Genomic DNA, 16454 nt, shown 5'->3' on the forward strand with positions numbered 1-16454 from the left:
TCTGGAAGGGCAGGACCTCTCCCAGACTGTGGCTGGGAGGAGTTTGGGATGATTGCAGGGTAAGTTCAGAATTCTCAGTGGGACCAAGTTGGGTGGGCCATTTTCTGGTCTGTAGCCAAGAACAGAGGTCCTGTAGTTTGCCACCTGAATGAAAGCCTGCCTTCTGGAAAGACAATTCCTCAATCTTGGGCATTAGCAGAGTTTCACAACTCCCTCCCTGGATCTGAAAGTTCTTTTTAGGGCACTTATTTTGGAGATGGGGTCTTCCTACCTAACCCAGGTTGGTCTTGAAATTCTGTCCTAAAGCAGGCCGGGCGCGGTGGCTCACGCCTGTAATCCCCGCACTTTGGGAGGCCGAGGCGGGCGGATCACGAGGTCAGGAGATCAAGACCATTCTGGCTAACACGGTGAAACCCCGTCTCTACTAAAAATACAGAAAATTAGCCGGGTGCGGTGGCAGGCACCTGTAGTCCCAGCTACTCGGGAGGCTGAGGCAGAACGGCGTGAACCTGGGAGGCGGAGCTTGCAGTGAGCCGAGATCGCGCCACTGCACTCCAGCATGGGCCAAAGAGTGAGACTCCCTCTCAAAAAAAAAAAATAAAGAAATTCTGTCCTAAAGCATTCTCTGACTTAATGTACTATATAGCTGTCATTACAGGTTTGAGCCATGATTCCTGTTTCTCTCATAAAGGCATTTTTGTCAGGGATGGCTGATGAATTTTCTTGCTGTCAGAAAATAAACAAATAGAGCACCTTTTATTTTTCCATCTTAGTGATGTCACTCTCCCTGTACATTTTTATTTTCTATTTTAATTTTGTCTGTAATTTTAGATTTAGACATTTAGGACAATATACTAAAATTTACATGTTATGCCTGAAGTGAATTAGATAATTAGTAGGCAGGCAAAAAGGAAATACAGGCAGGCAAAAAAAGATTACAGGATTTTTACTCACTTTCGTCATCCTATATCTAAAATATGACATAATTTGTTCCCAAATATTTGTTGTATATATCAGAGGCTCTGACCATATTCTGCAAAATAGATAATGTTTTTCTTTATTTAGCAATGTAAGGCTATTCTTTGCTTCTAAATTTGGATTACAGCAGTTTTTTGTGTAAGAATAGCATATATTTACAACTTAAAAATCTTATTTATTAAAATGCTTATTTTTCAGTTTGTCGTTAGAATCTTGTTTATGATTATACTGCATTTTATCTGAAACTATACTGCATTACAATGGATGCCAATGATTCAAAATAGCCACCTTCAATGAGTACACAGTTTCAGTAAAATGTTACAGCTATCTACACGAATTCTTTGTTAATGCTACATCAATGTTGCATACCAGATTTTATGAGTAAACATTTCTTTTATTATTATTTTGTAGTTCTATTTTAGTGTGTTTTTTTCAGTGTTAGTTTCTTAATATAAGTTTATTGTGTTTTTTGGTTTTATAATTTTAGACAATTTGCAATTCTGTTTGTATACCTAAGTCAGTGTGGAGTTTAAGAGATAAATCAGCCATATTGTCTGTTAAAATCTGATTATATGTGTGTGTGTTTTAATCTATAAATATGACCCCAGTTTTGGTTATGGCTAATCTTGTATATATTTTTTCTTAGCTGATTTTTAATGGTGGCTTTATCTTGTCTAAATGAGTAGTCATGGAAATAGTCTTATTTTCACCTTGTGTTTAATAATAAACATATTTCCTATGTGTGAGAGAAGCACTTTTGTGACTTGAAGGTAATTTTTGGAGAGATTTATAATTCTGTATCTTCTTCAGTTATTCTTTTAAAAAATAATTGTACAAACATATAACCTAAAATTTACCATCTTAAATCTATTTAAGTGTACATTTCATGGCTAGTCGTGGTGGTTCACATTTGTAATCCCCAGATTTTGGGAGGCCAAGGCAGGAAGACTACTTGAGCCCAAAAGCTTGAGAACATCCTAGGAGATATATGGAGACCTCATCTCTATAAAACATTTTTTAAAATAGCCAGACATGGTGGTGTGGTCCTATCTACTTGGGAGATTGAGGAGGGAGGATTACTTGAACCTGGAAGTTTGAGGCTGCAGTGAGCCATAATTGTGCCATGGACCCCAGCTTGGGTGACAGAGTAAGACCCTGACTCAAAAACACTGTACATTTCAGGCATGTTAAGTATATTTACATTGTTTTAGAAAAGACTTCTAGAAATTTTACAATACACATTAAACAACTGCCAGTTTTTCCCATTTCCTGGCACTTTTCAAACACCATTCTGTTTTCTGTTTCTAAGAGTATAACTGCTTTATAGATCTCATACAATTTCTGTTAGTTGTTAGAATATGTCCTGCTTTTTTGCAAATTGAGTAATATTTTGGTATTTTTATATTTCAAATTATATCTATTGAATGATTTGGTGACAGAAATTGGCATTGCTTTTACCTATTGGCTTTTAGTAACAATGCTAAAATAATTGTGGGTATGCAAATGACTCTTCATGTGACCATATATGTGAGTTTATATATGTGCTGCATTCTATGTTATTAGTCTACTTTTTCACCTTTATACTCATACCAAATTGTTTTAATTCTGTAGGTTTGTAATGTGTTTTGAAATCAGGAACTGTAATGCCTCTAACATTGTTTTATTTTGTTTTTAATATTTTTGGGTACTTTATTTTCTGTGGAGATTTTATATACTTGTGGGATTGCTGTTTCTCTTTCATTCAAAAATGCAGTGAGAAATTTGAAAAACTGCATTATATCTGTAGATTGCATTGAGCAGGATGGACATCTTTACAGTGTTACCTTTTTCAACCTTTCACAAGAGCATGCTCAAGAGTGTATTGTTTAATTTCCATATATGTGTGAATTTTTCAGGTTTTTTATTTTCTTAATTGTTGTATACTCATTTCATTTTGGTGATAGAAAGTAATTTATAAAATTTCAGTTTTAAAAAATTTGGTAAGATGACTTTTTTTGGCATAGGAAGTGGTCTATCAAGGAAAGTGTTGTGTTAGCTATTGAGAACCATGTGTGTCCTGATGTTGAGGAGTGTTTTTTATACCTCTGTTAGGAATAATTGTTGCCTGCAAGTCCTCTATTCCCTTACTAATATTCTTATTTTATTTTTATTATAGAAAGTACAATATTGAAATATCCTACTATAATTATGTTGCTCTCTCTGTGTCTCTGTTATTCTGTCAATATTCGCTTTATATATTCGAAGCCCTAATGTCAGATACACACACACACACACACACACACACGCACGCACGCACATGTACATATATACAAATTTGTCATAGGTTCCCAGTGAATAAATCTATAATTTTTTTTTTTTTTGAGACAGAGTCTCATTCTGTGTCCCAGGCCAGAGTGCAGTGGTATGATCTCGGCTCACTGCAACCTCTGCCTCCTGGGTTCAAGTGATTCTCCTGCCTTAGCCTCCCAAGTAGCTAGTATTGTAGGTGCCCACCACCATGCCCATATAATTTTTGTATTTTTAGTAGAGATGGGGTTTCACTATTTTGGCCAGGCTAGTCTCGAACTCCTGACCTCAAGTGATCCACCTGCCTCGGCCTCCCAAAGTGCTGGGATTACAGGTGTGAGCCACCGTGCCCAGCCTAAATCTATAAGTTTTATGTCCTTTTTTGTCTCTTGGAGTTTTGACTTCAAATACATTTTATAAAATATGACAGTTTTTGACTTAAGATATAGGTTGCATAATATTATTTTGATTTCTTCTGCTCTCATTTGATTAATACTTGCATGAAGTGTATTCTTGCATCTTCCCTCTTTCAGTATTTTTTTATCATTAGATCTCAACTGATTTTTGTAGAAAAAAAAGTTGGATCTTGGTTTTTAAAATTTTTAATCTATTTATTGAAAGTATGTCTCTTGATTTGAAAGTTAATTTTATATATATTTAAATAATTTTCTGAAAGAGACTTACTGTTTTAATTATTTTATTTGATTCTTGCATCTTTGTTTCTCATTTTCTCTGTGTCTTTTTGATTTTTGTATTGATATGCTTTTACTTATTTCTAATTCACTTTTGTGTATCTATACAGATGGTTTTTGTGTGTGTGGTGCCTTGGGGGTTACATAAAACCTCTATAAGAAACAACAGTATATTTTAAATTTGGTACAAAATAAACTTCAGTTGAATAAAAAATTCTTCCTCATTACATCTGCCCTGAAATTTGTCATTGATGTTGCTAATTATGTTTTTACATTGTATATTCGTTAACAGATGTTTAATTTTTGTGCTTTTATTTTTCAAACTTTAGAGAATAAATTAAAATGTTTTATGCACCATTATGATAATGCCACAAGATTCTATTTTTGTGTATGTGCATATCTTTCCCAGAAAATAATGTATTTTTATTTGATTATGTGGTATTTTCTCGAATTCTTTTACTTTCAGTTTAAAGAACTGCTTTCAGCATCTTTTATATGTAGGGCATATGCGGTGCTAATATACTTTTTCAGAATTTGGTTTTTTTTGGAAGTTTTTTTCTTTTTATTTGGTAGGGCAGATTTGTTGATGGTATTATTCTCACTTGATAGATTTTTTTTTTTTTTCAGGACTTTGACTGTGTCACACAGTTTCTTTCCGGCCTGCAAAATTTTTGTTGATAATTTACTGGTTATAAGACTATGTTTGTAAATGACACATTGCTTTTATCTTGTAGCTTCCAACACCTTCTTCTTGTCTGTGATTTTTGAAAATGTGCTTATAAATGTATTTGTTATAAATATCTTTGTGTGTATCCTAATTTGTTTGTTGAACTTCCTCATTTTTACATCATTTTTTTCCTACTTTTAGGATTTTCCAGTTATTTATTTTTCATTTTTTTACCTCCAAATTTAAAAAAAAATTGTAGATACTTTCATTTTTATTCTCATTTTTCTGATTTTCTTTTTTTTTTTTTTTTTTGTTTGAGACAGAGTCTCGCTCTGTTGCCTAGGCTGGAGTGCAGTGGCGCGATCTTGGCTCACTGCAAGCCCCGCCTCCCAGGTTCACGCAGTTCTCCTGCCTCAGCCTCCCAAGTAGCTGGGGACTACAGGCGCCCACCACCACGCCTGGCTAATTTTTTATATATTTTTTTTTTTTAGTAGAGATGGGGTTTCACCATGTTGGCCAGGATGGTCTCGGTCTCCTGACCTCGTGATCCACCCACCTCGGCCTCCCAAAGTGCTAGGATTACAGGTGTGAGCCACCACGCCTGGCCCATTTTTGTGATTTTCTACACTGGGCCGTGTTCCTGTTTCACTCATTGAATATTATTCAATTTATTATCAGTGTTTAAAATTAATGTGTACATCTTTTTTATGGTTTCTTTCTGAAATTTATATACTATTTTTGATGAAATTATATTGCCCTGTTTTGTATACATTGTAATCTTTGATTGAGATTTGGACATTGAAAAAAGCTACCTGTCACAGTCTTTAAAATGTAGTTTTTTCTGACATAATCTGAAAATAATTATCTTGGCTAGAGATTCTGAGAGTCTCTCAAACATGTTCTTAGGATGTACCTTGTCTAAAATTTTGTGTTTAGTTTTTAGTTAAAGCAGTTTATTATTTATGTTTCTTTCTCCTTCTTCTTTTTTTTTTTTTTTTTTTTTTCTTTCTGAGACAGAGTTTTGCTCCTGTCACCCAGGCTGGAGGGCAGTGGCATGGTCTCAGCTCACTGCAGTCTCCACCTCCTGGATTCAGGTGGTCCTCTTGTCTCAGCCTCCCACATAGCTGGGATTACAGGCATGTGACCCCATGCTCAGCTAATTTTGTATTTTTAGTAGAGACAGTGTTTCACCATGTTGGCCAGGCTGGTCTCGAACTCCTGACCTCAGGTGATCCACCGACCTCGGCCTCCCAAAGTGCTAGGATTACAGGTGTGAGCCACCATGCTCAGCCTATTCATATCTCTTCTTAATAACCAATAATCACTTGCTATAATTGTTTCCTGTCTATGATATCACAGTCTTTCTGCTGCTGTAAAACTTATCTTTCATTTCAGCAGACTCAAACTGTCATTTGAAAGAATACCACTATTTCTTTCAGAACTTCATGTAATGAGGGACAGGAACCAGTGTCTGTAAAAGCCCCTACCATTCAGAAATAAAGATGTATAAGCCAGTATTTTACTTGTCTTTTAAAAAGGAAACCAGGAATTGGCAATTTATTTCTAAAGTCACTATGTTTTATTGGGAAGCAGGAAGATCTGTGTTGGGTAAATGGAACTGACTTTTCTTCTATGTGGCTGTTTGCATTGGGCTCACCTGGGGCACTGCACACTTAACTTACTTTAATTTTTCACAAATGTAATTTGGTCTGTATGTTTTTGTTACATTATATGTCTGTGAAAAAGTTAGAGCCTGTAATATTTTGCTACTTGTGATGTAGTTTGTATAATTTTATAGGTTAGATTTGTAAAGTATATTCATCTGTGTCTAGTAAGTGGAGTAATTGATTATTTTTATTTTCTGCAGTTGTATGTTCTTATTTTGCCCAAGACCTTTGGCCAAAGCAGGGCATAAAAAATTGTTTCCAAAAAGTGATACTGAGAAGATATAAAAAATGTGGACATGAAAATTTACAGTTAGGAAAATACTGTAAAAGCATGAATGAGTGTAAGGTGCACGAAGAATGTTACAATGGACTTAACCAGTGTTTGAGAACTACCCAGAGCAAAATATTTCAATGTGACAAATATGTGAAAGTCTTTCATAAATTTTCAAATTCAAACAGATATAAGATAAGACATAGTGGAAAGAAACCTTTCAAATGTAAAGAATGCGAGAAGTCATTTTTCATGCTTTCACACTTAGCTCAACGTAAAAGAATTCATAGTGGAGAGAAACCCTACAAATGTAAAGAATGTGGGAAAGCCTATAATGAGGCCTCAAACCTTTCTACACATAAAAGAATTCATACTGGAAAGAAATCCTACAAATGCGAAGAGTGTGGAAAAGCCTTTAACCGGCTCTCACACCTTACTACACATAAGATAATTCATACTGGAAAGAAACCCTACAAATGTGAGGACTGTGGCAAAGCTTTTAACCAATCTGCAAACCTTACTACACATAAGAGAATTCATACTGGAGAGAAACCCTACAAATGTGAAGAATGTGGCAAAGCTTTTAGCCAGTCCTCAACCCTTACTACACATAAGATAATTCATGCTGGAGAGAAACCCTACAAATGTGAAGAATGTGGCAAATCTTTTAACCAATCCTCAACCCTTACTACACATAAGATAATTCATACTGGAGAGAAATTCTACAAATGTGAAGAATGTGGCAAGGCCTTTAGCCGGTTCTCACACCTTACTACACATAAGAGAATTCATTCTGGAGAGAAGCCCTACAAATGTGAAGAATGTGGCAAAGCTTTTAAACAATCCTCAACCCTTACTACACATAAGAGAATTCATTCTGGAGAGAAATTCTACAAATGTGAAGTATGTAGCAAAGCCTTTAGCCGGTTCTCACACCTTACTACACATAAGAGAATTCATTCTGGAGAGAAGCCCTACAAATGTGAAGAATGTGGCAAAGCTTTTAACCTATCCTCACACCTTACTACGCATAAGATAATTCATACTGGAGAGAAACCCTACAAATGTGAAGAGTGTGGCAAAGCTTTTAACCAGTCCTCAACTCTTTCTAAACATAAGGTTATTCATACTGGAGAGAAACCCTACAAATGTGAAGAATGTGGCAAAGCCTTTAACCAGTCCTCGCACCTTACTACACATAAGATGATTCATACTGGAGAGAAACCCTACAAGTGTGAAGAATGTGGCAAAGCATTTAACAACTCCTCTATTCTTAACAGACATAAGATGATTCATACTGGAGAGAAATTCGACAAACCTGAAAGTTGTGACAATGCTTGTGACAACATCTCAAACATTTCCAAACATAAAAGAAATTGTGCTGGTGAGAAAACATAGAAATATGAATAATGTGACAAAGCCTTTAAATGGTTATCACACTTGCTTGTAGGTAAGGTAATTCATACTGGAGAAAACTTCTACAAATGTGAACAGTGTGGCAAGACTTACACAATGCTCACACCTTATTGCACAGGAAAGCCTTTATACTTGAGAACAAATGTACAAATATAAAGAAAGTAAAAAAGTGATTAATATCTGCTCACATCTTAACATCAGAGAATTTATACTTAATAGCATTAAAAGTGCAATTACTGTCAGAAGACTCTTGAGAAAATGTAAGCCTTTAAAGTGCTGAAGAGGATTTATTTTGAAGACAAACATTACAAATATAAAGAGAGTTGTAGTAACTTGTAACACAGATCTTGTTGTATTCATTTTGTATTAGAGGCAAACCCTGAAGCAATTACTCAAACTTTGTTCAACATCAGAGAATTTATATCGAAGAACCCTGTAAATGTAATAAATTTAGAAAAAAACGTTTATTCAAAGCTACAGGTTAGAAAACTCCAGAGTTCATACTAAAATATATTTTTGCAGATGCAGTAAATAGGAAAAAAAATTTAATCCAAAATTAAGTCTATGTAAATATCAGAGAATTTACATTAGAAATATATAAGGCACTGACACTTCAGATTTTACACTAAATCAGAGTTCTGAGTTTAGAAAATAATCCAAAACTAAAGTTGGTAGAAAAATTATTTGTATATAACTTTAAAAGAGTAGATTTTTTGGAGAGTTATAATTACATTACAAGTATACTTTTTTTTGGAAAGCTTACAGATTTTTTAAAAAGTAATGTAATTAACTCTCAAATTACTTCATGTAAATAATGTTGTAATTAACTCAAATTACTTCATGCTAAATAAATTAATTTCTTTCTTTTTTTTTTTTTCTTTTAAGACAGAGCCCCACTCTGTCGCCCAGGCTGGAGTACAGTGGCGCTTTCTCGGCTCACTGCAACCTCCGTCTCCAGCGTTCAAGTGATTCTCCTACCTCAGCCTCCTGAGTAGCTGGGATTACAGGCACACGCCACCACGCCCAGCTAAGTTTTATATTTTTAGTAGAGCCGGGGTTTTGCCATGTTGGCCAGGCTGGTCTCAAACTCGTGACCTCAGGTGATCTGCCCAGCTTGGCCTCCCAAAGTGCTGGGATTATAGGTGTTAGCCACTGGGCCCAGCCCATGCTGTTTCTCTATTCCTATTGTATTCATCTGTGAAAGTGTATGAGCAATTGTTGCTGCATCAAAGATACGAGAGATATTTTTTTTTTAGGTGAGCATTTATGACCTCTTCTATGAAAGATAAAGACATTAAAATGTAAGATGCATGATGAAAATCTTAAGAGGTTCTTTGTGGTTCACTTACAGTATTGAGTGATGCATGAGGTACATGTTCAGAGTAATATTCTGCATTCTATTGAGAGACAAATATTTTTAGTTTTAGTTAAAATTAAAATAATATATTATTTTACTAATTGTACTTTTATGAAACAAAATGCAATACATGTTAAAAATTTTATATTATGTGTGAAAATTTCTTAATTCAACATTTTTAACATGTTAAATATTGTGCATTCAATCAAGTCACATTATTCCACTTAATTTAACCTAGTCCATCTTTCTCAAGGGTGTAGGTAAAAGATGGTAACAATACACTATTTGGTAAAATAATGTACTAACATCTCTAGTAATCTTTTTTGCCAGTGGCTTTAAACTGCAAATAAGTTAAGGAATATTGTTGCCATAGGTAAAATTTTTATTTTTTTCCCATTTAAATTTACTTTTGTTAATTTTTGTTGGCACATAATATTTATGTTACATATGGCATATTCTGATAGAGAGGCATACAATATATAATTTATACTAATAATCACATTAGGATAAATGACGTATCCGTCACCTCTAGAATTTATTTTTTGTATTACGAACAATTCAGTTCTACAGTTTTAGATAATTTCAAATGTATAATTAAATTGTTATTGACTACAGGTTTATTTTTATAATAATAAAAACTATATACAAGTATAAACAAAATTTACACATTTTTGAGTCCTGAATAAATACTTTAAAAAATTACTTATATATTTTTCTTTGAATATGTGGCCTCTCTGCTTGCAAACACGTACAGACTTTTAGTTTTGATTTACATAGACTTAAATGTACACATCTATGGGTCTAAGTATAAACCTTAGGTGTAAGAAAATTATTTTAATAAGGTGTCTAATTTTCTTTTTGATTTTTTTTTTTTGACAGAGTTTTGCCCTGTTGCCTAGGCTGGAGTGCAGTGGTGCGATACCAACTCGCTGCAACCTCTGCTTCCCGGGGTCAAGCAATTCTCCTGTCTCAGCCTCCTGAGTAGCTAGGACTACAGGCGCAGGCCACCACACCTGGATAATTTTTGTATATTTAGTACAGACAGGGTTTCATCATATTGGTCAGGCTAGTCTTGAACTCCTGACCTCAGGTGATCCACCCACCTCAGCCTCCGAAAGTACTAGGATTATAGGCGTGAGCCACCACGCCCAGCCAGGTGTCCAATTTTCTAGAAAACAAAAATCTTCAAAAATGTGAATGCAAATTTCTGCTCTCTGCTTTGTATTGAATTTATTACTATACAATCTTATGGCTTATGGTTCAGAATCTTGCCATGCAAATTCTCTGTTTTTACTTGCTGGGTACTCATGCTAGACCCACAACTTTCTTGTTTCTTATATAAATTTTTTGTTTTATGGTTTATGAAGTATTCATTATGTGAGCTGCTCTGTGATTATATGAATGATTTTAATGAAATTTAGTCATGGACCGGGCGCGGTGGCTCACGCCTGTAATCCCAACACTTTGGGAGGCCAAGGTGGGCGGATCACTTGAGGTCAGGAGTTCAAGATCAACTTGGCCAACATGGTGAACCCTTCTCTCTACTAAAAATATAAAAATTAGCCGGGCATGATGGCGCACACCTGTAATCCCAGCTACTGGGAGGCTGAGGGAGGAAAATAGCTTTAACCCGGGAGACAGAGGTTGTAGTGAGCTGAGATTGCACCTCTGCACTCCAGCCTGGGCGACAGAGGAAGACTCCATCTTAAAAAAAAAAAAAAAAAAAAAGAAATTTAGTCATGCACATAAAATAATTTTTAGCTGTAATTCCAAAATTAGTCTTAAATTATATTTTATTTAGTTGGAACATTCCATTTTGTTCTTTTAATTGGAGAACGCTATATAAGCCTACTTTTCTTAAGTTATTGTTTTTTCACTTTTTATAATGGATATAAGTAAATTTATTCATTGATTGGGCCAATTTGTTCAGGTGAGTACTAGGGAAGCTTCATAAGTCATGAAAATGTTTTTATACCTAAATGTAGCAAACAAACATGACGGTGCTTGCTGTGTAACAGATGCTTCATAATAAGGCATAAATACTCCTGTGAAACTTGCAACTTCGTGTTCAGAGGTAGAAAATATCAAAGGTAAACAATTGATTCTTCATGTGGCGAGTACTTTTTTTTCAGCCTGCAAAGCTGAATTTTGCTGAATTTAAAAAGAAGTTCTGCTTTATTTATTTTCTAATTATCTTAAGTTTTGTTTGTCTTTTTATATGTATTCCACCCATGTATGCATCATAGCCCTTCTTTTTCTGTGTTATGGCTACGGTTTTCCCACTGTTTTCTTCATGCCATGTCATTTCATACAGTGTTTTGTGGGTTTTGATGAGAACTGTGATATTTTTTAATGCACTGAAAAATTGGTTTCAACTGGAGAGTTTGCTTATCAATGTAACTTTCAGATCAGTTAATTAAGATAAAAGGCATACACTGTCCACAGGAGAGAGGATTAAATCAGTTAGCATGGTGCTTTTTTCTTTGTAAAAAGAAAAATTATTGTTTGTAAGAAGAAAATCTTACTAGATTCTTACCCAAAGTGTGACAAATATAAAATTTTCTAGAAAATATATCATAGAAATTAAAATTTTAAGAGAGTTTATGGTAAGTAAACCATATTAAATTTAATTTTTTCTCTTTTTTTTTTTTTTTTAAGACAGAGTCTCACTCTGTCACCCAGGCTGGAGTGCAGTGGCACAATCTGGGCTCACTGCAACCTACATCTTCCAGATTCAAGTGATTCTTCCACCTCAGCCTCCCTAGTAGCTGGGATTACAGGCACCCGCCATCATGCGTGGCTAATTTTTGTATTTTTATAGAGACAGAGTTTCACCATGTTGGCCAGGCTGGTCTCGAACTCCTGACCTGAGGTGATCCACCTGCCTTGGCCTCCCAAAGTGCTGGGATTGCAGGCGTGAGCCACCATGCCTGGCCTAAATTGAATTTTTTATGATATAGCACAACTCGCATTTCCAGGCAGAATCTTCTGTTTTTACATGTGAATGTTAAAGATTGCAAAACAACAAAATGACCTTCGTAGATTTGGAATAATATTTCTTTTTCATATTGCTATTCCAGTTATTTTTTAAATTTTGTTTAGTGGGTGAAGGTTAGCCTACAGTTTTTATGCTTAGACACCTAAGTGTAGCCTCAATTATTTTCCCTGGAAAACTTTTGGAAATCATGACAGCTTTTGGATTAAAATATTTTTTGTTATTTTGCATGGAGATTAGTTTACTGTGTTCACAGAGTGGCCAGTCATGGAACCATAAGTAACACCTCCTCTTTTAGTGTCTTTCATACCATTACCATCAGCACCAGAAACTCCAGGTGCCCCAAGCTTAAAATAAAGCACTAAAGTACATTGGCTCTTCCCATGCACTGTGCTGGGTTTAAAACATGCTGTCAAGGCGGGGCGCGGTGGCTCACGCTTGTAATCCGAGCACTTTGGGAGGCCGAGGAGGGTGGATCACCTGAGGTCAGGAGTTCAAGACCAGCCTGGCCAAACATGGCAAAAACCCATCTCTAATGAAAATACAAAAATTAGCTGGGTGTAACGGCACACTCCTGTAATCCCAGCTACACGGGAAGCTGGGGCAGGAGAATCGCTTGCACCCGTGAGGCAGAGATTGCAGTGAGCAGAGGTGGCGCCATTGCATTCCAGCCTGGGCTACAAAACAAACAAAAAACAAAAACCATGCTATCAAGTATCAAAATTCCTATGGTTATGACTGACACATGATAAAACAGCACAAAAACTATTTTTTATATTATTCAGCCAAGTTTATGACAAAGACACAGACATTATTTGAAATACTGTTATCTTTCTATAAGGTTTTAGAAATGTATTCTCTAACTTGAAAGAGAAAATATGTATTTATTCTGTAAAACAGCATTTTGAAGTATATACAGGTGGTCAAATGCTTAGCTTTATGTAATTAATGCTTTATCTCAAATAGTTAACATTTTGATGGTGAGGTTACATAACATTGTCTTAACATTTTTTCAAACATAACAAATGCAATATTATAAACTATAGTCGCAATGCTGAACAATCTTGAACTTATTCCTCCTATCCAACTATATGTATTATTTGACAGATATCTTTCCAATTCCCCCATTTTTTGTAAATACCTTGGCATCTGGTGGTCACCGTTTTGTTCTCCACATCAATGAGATTAAGTTTTTTCGAATCCGTGTGTAAGTGAAATAATGAGATACTAATCATTTTGTAACTGGCTTATTTCAACTAATATAATGTCCTTCAGGTTAATCCATGTGATTGAAAATAGAATTTTCTTTTAAATATAAATAGTATTCCATTGTGTATATATGCCATATTGTCTTTATTTACTTATTAGATGTTGAACTGTTGATTGTATAATTTGGCTGTTGGGAAGAGTGCTGAAAGCAACATAGAAGGGTGAATATTTCTTCATTCTGATTTTGTTTTGAATACATATCCAATAGTGCAATTGCTGTATTATATAGTAGTTTGATTTTAAGTTTTTTTGAGTAATCTCTGTTTTGTTATTCATATGGCTGTCCTCATTTACATTCAAACCAACAGTGTGTAAGCATTTTCTTTTATTGACATCTTTACCAACTAACACTTTTTTATTTATTTATTTATTTATTTATTTTTGGGACAGTCTCACTGTGTCACCCAGGCTGGAGTGCAGTAGTGCAATCTTGGCTCACTGCAACCTCCGCTTCCCGGGTTCAAGCGATTCTCCTGCCTCAGCCTCCCAAGTAGCTGGGATTACAGGTCCCTGCCATCACACCCGGCTAATTTTGTATTTTTATTAGAGATGGGGTTTTGCCATGTTGGCCAGGTTGGTCTTGAACTTCTGACCTCAGGTGATCCACCTGCCTTGGCCTCCCAAAATGCTGGGATTACAGGCATGAGCCATTGCATCCGGCCCTTTTTTTAAAATTTTTAGTAAGCATCATTCTAACGAGTGAGTTGATATCTCATAGTCTTTTTTGGCTTGCTTTCCCTAATAAGAATTGACATTCAGCTGGGCGCAGTGGCTTACATCTGTAATCTCAGCACTTTGCGAGGCCAAAGCGGGCAGATCACCTGAGGTCAGGAATTCGAGACCAGCCTGGCCAACATGGTGAAACCCTGTCTCTACTAAAAATACAAAAATTAGCTGGGTATGGTGACGCATGTCTGTAATCCCAGCTACTCGGGAGGCTGAGGCAGGAGTATCGCTTGAACCCATGAGGTGGAGGTTGCAGTGAGACGAGATCGTGCCACTACACTCCAGCCTGGGTGACAGAATGAGACTTCATCTCAAAAAAAAAAGAAAAAAAAAAACATTCAGCATTTTTAAATATATCTATTTGCCATATGTATGTATTTTCTTGAAAAATATGCTTTTTGCTTTTTTTTTTTTTGAAATGGAGTCTCGCTCTGTTACCCAGGCTGGAGTGTAGTGGCGTGATCCCTCAGCCTCCCGAGTAGCTGGGACTACAGGCGCCTGCCACCACACCTGGCTAATTTTTGTATTTTTAGTAGAGATGAGGTTTCACCATGTTGGCCAGGCTCTTCTCAAACTCCTGACTTTGTGATCTGCCCGCCTGAGCCTTCCGAAGTTCTGGGATTACAGGCGTGAGTCACTGTGCCCGGCCAGCTCATTTTCAGTAGTTATTTGTTTTATGTTGTATAGTCATTTAATTTTCTTATATATTTTTGATATTAATGCCTTGTCCCATTTTTTAGTTATCCTGTTGATTGTATTCTATGCAGCAGCATTTTAATTTGAAGTAGTCTGACTCATTTATTTTTTCCTTTTGTTCCCTGGGATTTTGAGTTTAAATGTTAATGGGGCCTTCTCTCTGGTTTCTTGTTGTTGTTGTTGTTTGTTTGTTTGTTTGTTTTTGTAGTAGTAGTAATGGTAGTTTCAGAGTTTCAGGCCTTACATTTAAGTATCTAATTTATTTTGAGTGGATTTTTATATGTGGTGTGAGTTAGGGTCTCCTTTTGTTGCTCCGCATGTGGCCATAAAGTTTTCTCAACATAATTTTCTGTCTTTTTCCTAAGAAATTGTCACCTTTATTTAAAATCAGTTAGCTGTAAGTACATGGCTATATTTCTGGAATCTTTTTTTTGCTCTGTTGGCTTAGTGTCTGTTTTTATTCAGGCACCATACTGTTTTTGTTACTGTAGTTTTGTAGTATATTTCAAAGTCAGGTAGGGTGATAGATTCACTTTTTTCTGTTTGATTGCTTTGGCTATTGAGGGTCTTTTGTGGTACAATATACATTGTAGATGTATTTTTAAAGAATTTTTATTAAGTATGTCACTGATATTTTCATTGAGGTTGCATTATATCTTTAGGTTATTTTGTGTAATACAAATATTTAACAATATTAATAATGGCAATTCATTAATGATTAACTTTTTAATTCACGTATTAATTTCTTGAATGTTTTTTAGAGTATAATGTAAAGTGCTTCAAAATTTTGATTAAATTTATTTCAAAGTATAGTTACTACAGTTACTGTAGATGGAATTGTTTTTTAAATTTATTTTGAGATAGTTTATAGAAATGCTACTGACATTTGGATATTGGTTTTGTATTCCACATGTTTAATAAATTTGTTTATTAGTTTTAATAGTTTTTGGTAAAGTCTTAGGCTTTTCTTAGGATTATGTATAGGGATAAAAGATTATTATTTATTATTTATTATTATTTTTTGAGATGGAGTTTTGCTCTTGTCACGTAGGCTGGAGTGCAATGGTGCGATCTCGGCTCACTGCAACCTCTGCCTGCCGCATTTAAGCAATTCTCTTGCCTCAGCCTCCTGTGTAGCTGGGATTATATGCATGCGCCACCACACCCAGTTAATTTTTGCATTTTCAGTAGAGATGGGTTTCACCATGTTGGCCAGGTTGGTCTCGAACTCCTGACCTTAGGTGATGCACCTGCCTTGGCCTCACAAAGTGCTGGAATTACAGGTGTGAGTCACGGCACCCAGCCTGAGATAAAAGATTATCATACAGTGATAATTTAACTCCTTTTTTTCCAATCTGGATGCCTTTGATTTTATTCTTTATTTTATTTTTATTTTGAGACGGAGTTTCGCTCTGTCGCGCCCAGGCTGGAGTG

The 16454-nt window shown here is 35.5% G+C and overlaps 1 protein-coding gene, 1 long non-coding RNA gene and 1 pseudogene across 2 annotated transcripts in view; 2 read left to right on the forward strand and 1 right to left on the reverse strand.

Moving 5' to 3' along the window:
• The window catches only part of LOC100447284 (zinc finger protein 492), a 38053-nt gene extending 23368 nt beyond the window's left edge, over window positions 1-14685 (forward strand). The window contains exon 4 of the mRNA XM_024237286.3: window positions 6491-14685. Within this exon, the coding sequence (XP_024093054.3) occupies window positions 6491-7959 (1469 nt within the window). The 3' untranslated portion in view covers window positions 7960-14685. The remainder of the gene's footprint in view (window positions 1-6490) is intronic.
• The window catches only part of LOC134760700 (uncharacterized), a 78747-nt gene that overhangs the window by 13590 nt on the left and 48703 nt on the right, over window positions 1-16454 (reverse strand). Inside the window, exon 4 of the long non-coding RNA XR_010138582.1 lies at window positions 9327-9374. This is a non-coding gene — a long non-coding RNA (uncharacterized LOC134760700). The remainder of the gene's footprint in view (window positions 1-9326; window positions 9375-16454) is intronic.
• Window positions 12394-12744, forward strand: PONPYGV1R-PS1900 (vomeronasal 1 receptor ponPygV1R-ps1900 pseudogene; annotated as a pseudogene).

This window comes from Pongo abelii, chromosome 20 (genome assembly GCF_028885655.2).
Source record: "Pongo abelii isolate AG06213 chromosome 20, NHGRI_mPonAbe1-v2.0_pri, whole genome shotgun sequence".
In the NCBI taxonomy this organism is placed as follows: domain Eukaryota; kingdom Metazoa; phylum Chordata; class Mammalia; order Primates; family Hominidae; genus Pongo; species Pongo abelii.